Source organism: Oxyura jamaicensis, chromosome 1 (genome assembly GCF_011077185.1).
Source record: "Oxyura jamaicensis isolate SHBP4307 breed ruddy duck chromosome 1, BPBGC_Ojam_1.0, whole genome shotgun sequence".
Taxonomy (NCBI): Eukaryota; Metazoa; Chordata; class Aves; order Anseriformes; family Anatidae; genus Oxyura; species Oxyura jamaicensis.
Window position 1 is genome coordinate 37,247,758 of NC_048893.1, and position 6,828 is coordinate 37,254,585.

Consider the following 6,828-nt stretch of genomic DNA (forward strand, 5'->3'; position numbering starts at 1 on the left):
GCGGGGCGGGAGCTGAGCGCGGGCGGCGGCTGGCGGCGGGCGGCTGGCGGCGGGCGGCGCCCCCTCGGTGCAATATGTTCAAGAGAATGGCCGAGTTCGGGCCTGACTCCGGCGGCAGGGTGAAGGTGCGGCGGGCTGGGCGCGGAGGGAGGGAGCCCGGGGGGGTCGGGGGCTGCCCCCCCGGCGGCTCGGGAGCGGGTTTGGGACCGTGGGGTTGTGGGTTTCTCGCTTTAAGGGCGTTACCATCGTGAAGCCGATCGTGTACGGGAACGTCGCGAGGTACTTCGGAAAGAAAAGAGAGGAGGATGGGCACACGCACCAGTGGACGGTTTACGTGAAGCCTTACAGGAACGAGGTGAGGAGCGGGAGGGTGCCGGGGTGCCGGTCCTAAGGGGGCCCTGGGGGGAAACTGCCGGCGAGGTGTGCGGCCCTCCAGGGGAAAACGCTGCGGGGGGACGCGGCCGCTTCACGGGGAGCCGAGCGACTCCTCGTACAAGTGAGTTAGAGTTTAATCGAGGTTCCTGTGGTGCTACCAACTCGCGGTGCTGCTAGCTGTTGGATCTGTGCTCTTATTTTCCCGCTGCTGTTAAAGGTAGGGGTGTCAGAAGAAGGGCTAGGCGCCTAGAAGAGCAGTAAACAGTCATTTGTTGGGCTGTGCAAATAACGAGAATTACCTAACCTTCCCTTTCAGGATATGTCTGCCTATGTGAAAAAAATTCAGTTCAAGTTGCACGAGAGCTACGGTAATCCACTAAGAGGTAGGTTGTGTGTTTTGGCCTTTGTTTCTGGAGCTAGGATTTTGGCTAGTTGCATGGGGGCTTCTTCACCTTCCCTTCTGCTCCTCACTGCAGTTGTTACCAAGCCACCGTATGAAATCACCGAGACAGGCTGGGGTGAATTTGAAATAATCATTAAGATATTTTTCATCGACCCCAATGAAAGACCTGTAAGTACATCAAACTTCTAACAGTACTTAGAGTTAGGGAGGCTTAAAGTTTTAATGCTTTAAACTGCTGGTCAAAATAAGTGCTGTCAGCCACAGGGGTAATAAAGCTTGTTTTTGTAGGAAATGCATTCAGTGTTTGGCCCTGTTTTCCAATTTCTGTGCTTTATTACAGGCTAGGGCATTCGTGAGGGCTTTTGCTGTTTCTGGTATTTACTTGTAGTAGGATGCACGTTGCACCTTACCTGGGTTGAGCACGCAGGGAGGGTTTCTCCTCAGTGGCTTCCTAATCATAAGATATTTGAATATTTTAATTATCATAACATACTGTGTGTGTGTGTGTGTTTATATGTGTATATGTATACATACGTACTGTCTAGCAGATTTGGTCAAAATCAGTCAAAAAGTTGCCAAGTTGCTATACTATCATTAGTTTCCAAAGGAAAACAGGCCAGGACACTTCTGTATAGCAGTGCAATGAATTATTTTCTTCCTGTCATTTGTTTCAGACATCTTGTAGTTTTGTATATCCAAGTTTAGGTAGGAAACTTAATTACCCTGTATTAGGGTAAGATAGTAGCTCCTGGAAGGAGCAAGTTCATCCTGTCACACAAACTATGGGGATGATAAGGTTTTGGAAACCACTTTCAAATGGATTTATTGGCATAGCTGGTTTAAAATAAATCATCTGTTCTATTTGGAAATATTTAAGAGAAGGTATTTTTAGTAGTTTTTATGCATCAATCCTAAAGCAGTTGCTTAGACACTTTAAAAACACCAAGCAGCCTTTGTGGCTGGCATGTTTAATAATGAATATTAAACTTAAATAACTGCTGATGTTATATGACATTTATTTTTGTATTCCTAAAAGCCCTTTAAATCCTATACAATTGTTTAGTAAGAGCAAATACTACTTCTTTGTATCTAGAAGGTGATTTGTATTTCCCTACAATTGTCAAGCTAATAAATCTGTCTCTGCACAGGTAACCCTGTACCACTTGCTGAAGCTTTTTCAGTCTGACACCAATGCTATCCTGGGAAAGAAAACTGTAGTTTCGGAATTCTATGATGAAATGGTATGAAACTTTTTAATGTAATCCTCGCTGTATTCTGAAAAGTATTAGCGATATCACTTGTTTCTCTCCCGTTAGATATTTCAAGATCCTACTGCAATGATGCAGCAGCTGTTAACAACGTCTCGTCAGCTAACACTAGGTGCTTACAAGCATGAAACAGAATGTAAGTACAAAATAGGTTCATTTTAGAAGTAAACTATAGTTGGCTTGGGGTTTAACGTTTTTTGTGGGATGTAATCATACAATGGATTTGGCTGCTGCTAGCAAGTGAGATTTTTGTCTTTAACTTCAACTTTTGCAAAGATATTAATGCTCATCTGAAAACTTAACATTCTCAGATCTGTATGCTTGCTGAAATTAAACGAATTACAAATAACTTGGTATTGAGGTTGATGGCATGATCTATGCCTAGTTTATCATATTTGACATAAATTAAAAGAGAAGAAATTCAGACCACTGTCTTAGAGGTAATTAGGCTCATGTCATGAGGATGTTAAGTGAAAGCAAAGGTTGCACTTCACCGCTAAAGTGCGTAGCCCTTAGTGCTGCATGAGACAAAGCAGCAACCCCCTTGGGATAATGAGGAGCGTCTGGAAGCTCTTCCTGTCCTTTTCCCTTCTGTATAATACTTTAACTGTAGGCCACTTCATAACGCACTTTTTCAGCGTAGTTTAATGTTACCTTTGTCCTTCCTACCTAAACTGTCTTTAAATAGAAAACAGAATATTAATGGAATTAAGGCTATGAGGATGGTGCAGGGCCTAGAGGGGAAGACATATGAGGCTGAGGTCCCTGGGTTTGTTCAGCCCAGAGCAGAGCAGGCTGAGGGGAGGCCTCATGGCAGCCTGCAGCTCCCTCCCGAGGGGAGCGGAGGGGCAGGCGCTGAGCTCTGCTCTCTGGGGACAGCGACAGGACCCGAGGGAACAGCATGGAGCTGGGACAGGGGAGGGTCAGGCTGGGGGTTAGGGAAAGGTTCTGCACCCAGAGGGTGGTCGGGCACCAGGACAGGCTCCCCAGGACAATGGTCACGGCACTGAGCCTGATGGAGATCAAGCAGCATTTGGACAATGCTCTCAGACACAGGGTCTGATTTTTGGGTGGTCCTGTGTGGGGCCAGGAGTTGGGCTCAATGATCCTTGTGGGTCCCTTCCAACTTGGACTGTTCTATGATTCTATGAAATAAAATGAAAATGCATTTATTCATAAAGTAATGCATTTAGCAGTGATTTCTGCTCTGATCTTCTGAACTTGATTTCTTATTTTATGCTCTCAGAAAGCAGTTGTATTAAGTACAAATTCTACCTTGTTAGTTGCAATGCCATTGTACTTCTGGTCACTTGCTCTTTAGCTTATCTACTTGTTCCTCTGACACTGAATACCTTGATCAAGGAATGCTTGAGTGCCACAGATTTAGGGTTCTGGTTTGCTTTGTATCTGTTCAGGTGTTTAAACATGAGAGGTGATTCCATTTTCTACCTCAGTTTTGTCAATCTTAAGGTGGATCTCTGTTATATTGCATGTTGTTACAGTTGGTGGGTAGGAAGCATTTAATAATTTGAAACTTTTTTTAAAGGTCCAGTTTTAAAGTTTCCTTAATTAGAAGTTCTGCATTTTTCTCTTGAGCATTAATAAAAATAGATTTTTTTTAATGCATTTCCTTAAAAAGTGCTATTGAAGCAGATAAAAGTTTAGATCCAAAATGATGTAACAGGATCTGGAGGGACATCCATGGCCTATGAAGACTTGTTGGTTTTGCATTGTCTTAAAACTTGTGCATGACAAAAAATAAATAAATAAAATCTCTTTCAGATGCTCCATCACCAGTCAGGTGCTTGTTAAAGCAAAGGTAGCACCACCGAATCTTGTATATGTGCAGAATCAAACTACAATGAAGAGGAGAAAATGCAATACACTCTTCACTCTTCTTTTTCCATGTGCTGTATAAATTATTTGTAATAATCTCCCATTTCTGTTGCTGTCAACCATGTCATTTTCTTCACCTAATCTTCAGGTTGTTTGTTTGTTTGTTTTTACTCTGGCAAATGCTATAGTGAATTATACTGTTCCAACCACAAAAACGATGGATCGAATGAGGTCATAAACACATTTTTTATGCATCATTTTTACCACAATCGTTGAATGTAAGAGTATTGAATTACAAAGTAGTTGAATTACTAAGAGTAATTCCTTTTTTTAAGACACGTAACTTCTAAATGACTATCGCTGTTTAAAAAATAAATGTATTTTTAACTCCTTTTTATGCTTACTACTTATTTTTCTTTATCACCATCACAGTTGCAGATCTTGAAGTAAAAACCAGGGAAAAGCTAGAAGCAGCTAAAAAGAAAACCAGTTTTGAAATTGCTGAGCTTAAAGAAAGATTAAAAGCAAGTCGTGAAACCATCAACTGTTTAAAGAGTGAAATCAGAAAACTTGAAGAAGATGATCAGTCTAAAGACATGTGACGAGTGGTGACTTGATAGAGAGCTCATGTTGAAAATGAAAGGACTCCAGTCATGGATGTGTTCTCTTGAATTCCCTGAGACTGTATGCATTTTATTTGCGAACCATTGGAATGTGTGGCGATTGCCTTCATAAACGGAAGAGAACAAGAATGAAAGTGCCCTCTTTTTATAGTTGAAATCTGTGGGTATGTACTGATTTATTTCAAGGAGAACAGGACTTGAAGATCAGATGACTTTTTAACTGCATTTAGTGGTATATGAAGAGTTTGTATTAAGTCTTGTATTGGTTCAATGTGGCTTTACAAAATGCCGCAGTTTTTTTTATTTTTTTCTACTGTTTAGAGATGCATCTTTAAGTTGAAAATAAAACATGCTCTTTTTTTAAAAAAAATGTCTCTGTCCAGTTTGGGCTTCAAGTACCATTGTAAATAACAGTTTAAGTCAGGGATTGTAATATTACAGAATGCAAGATGCTTAAGTCTTGTTACAGTAATTTCTATAAGTCTGCCTATTACCAGCAGAATGAAAAAAAAAACTATAAAATCAGGAAAATACTGTTTTAATAACTTCTTTATCTACAGATAAGAGTTTCTAGTCCCACATCTGCTTTAACACAAAGGCATCAACTAGACAAGTTATGTTTGGATCCAGGAAACTGTATCTGTCCTGTTTTGTAGACATTCTGTTTAACATCTGTATTCTGTTGTGCTTAGTGTTAAGTAGGAAGTGTTCCCCCTGAAAAATCAGTATGTGATCTTCTCTTCATTTGTAGAGGTAAATGAGCCTCACAGAGATGGCAGGACTTGAGGTTTTGAAAGGCTTGGAAATCTCTACTGCCTCAAGATCCTTTGATGCAACAACCTTTGCTGTAGAGGAGAAAAAAAAGAACAAAATCACCCTCCACTTCTATACAAATCAGTATTAATGTGTTCAGACCAAAGCACTGATCTAGTCGTATTTAAAACAATTGATAATTTTGCATTTAGCGTGGCTTGGGGAAGATTCATGACAGAAATGGTTTTAACAGTCTGAACCCAATATGGAGATGTCATTCAGAAAAATAACTTAAAATTTGTTGTACTTCGTTGAGGAAGATGAGGCAGCTTGTACCAGCAGCGTTCACACAAATCCCCCACAGCGCTGCCGACCACCCAGTTTTTTCTGATGAGGTAACTGCCATTGCTGATGATCACACCGAACAACTATGTTTACCAGCCGCTAGCAATTTTCTTGTACTGTTTTCCAAGCATTGTAGGTAAGCGTAAATACGAGGGTTCCAGAGCACTCTGAGTATATTCAGTTGAAACATAAATGCCTTATGTTATTCAAGATGTTTTTGCTTCTGAAGACTGAACAATTTTAACTGTTAAGTAGTTAGGTGCTTATTGATAATCCTAAGAAGTTGAACTGGGAATTTTTCACTGAACTGATTACATAACGATTTTAGGAGAGTTAAATAGCCGTGGAATTCTTGAGTAGTTTGGTCTCGTGGGGCACTGTCAGAATTGTAAAAATTCTTATAATCTATAGCTATGAAGCAAGTCTGAGGCAATTTGTTAAGCATACAGTGTCAGTAGTACCATAACAGAGCTGATCAAAACCTTTGGCTACTTCCTTGTCTCTGACAATCATCAGTAGCAATTTTTTTTAAGGACACACACAGTAGGGCTGGCACGAAGTGAGTCCTTCCAAGTATGTTCTCTTGGCTTCTTGCAGATTTATTCAATTTCCCAAATGGACCTGCTTTGAAGGTCCATTGAAAGGGCATGTTGAAATCAAAATGGGAGCGGAAGGCACAGTTTTGGTGTATAATAAAACATACTAGGTTGTATTCGATGTTATTATCTTTATATTTCTGAGTTGAAATAACATTAATGCAAAGTAATCCAAATGGAATATTGAATAGGTTCTGTAAGATCTCTGGCTAACAAAACAGATACGAATATCCATAGTGCTGCAACAGTCTTGAGCAGACTGAAAAAGAATGGAGTGGTACCTTTTGAGGCCGTTTTTAATGACATCCTACAACCAGCTGAGTAGTCAGCTTTACAGAAGCAAAAATCCTGGCTCCACTGTTAGTGGGGCTAACAGCAACATGCTAGAGCAGTGATGTAATTTTTGTTTGTGGTTAGTGGTTTTTTCCTCAGGTTTTCTACTCTTTTTGTATTTTTTTTCTCTCTTTTGTGCTCTCCAAAGATTATACAATAGGCATTCCCCAGTTCATACTAAGGCAAGAAAATAATCCTAATAAGAGTAACTGCTCAGCATGGACAGTTGACAGAAAACAGCGAAAATATACAGTGCTTTACAAGGTTCCTTATCTGTGTTCTTTGTTTTCATTAGG

General features: G+C 40.5%; 1 protein-coding gene across 1 annotated transcript; it reads left to right on the forward strand.

The window, feature by feature from the left end:
* Positions 1-6: 6 nt before the first annotated feature.
* On the forward strand, positions 7-4,866 carry YEATS4 (YEATS domain containing 4). Its single transcript, XM_035309374.1, has 7 exons — positions 7-125; positions 236-355; positions 692-758; positions 852-946; positions 1,927-2,019; positions 2,095-2,182; positions 4,315-4,866. The coding sequence occupies exons 1-7, from the start codon at positions 75-77 to the stop codon at positions 4,482-4,484; spliced, it is 684 nt and encodes a 227-aa protein (XP_035165265.1). The 5' UTR covers positions 7-74; the 3' UTR covers positions 4,485-4,866.
* Positions 4,867-6,828: the final 1,962 nt, after the last annotated feature.

Coding starts and splice junctions, on each gene's coding strand:
- YEATS4 (XM_035309374.1), top strand. CDS start 75: ATGTTCAAGAGAATGGCCGAGTTCGGGCCTGACTCCGGCGGCAGGGTG. Junction 126..235: donor ACTCCGGCGGCAGGGTGAAG/GTGCGGCGGGCT, acceptor TCTCGCTTTAAG/GGCGTTACCATCGTGAAGCC. Junction 2,183..4,314: donor TTACAAGCATGAAACAGAAT/GTAAGTACAAAA, acceptor TCACCATCACAG/TTGCAGATCTTGAAGTAAAA.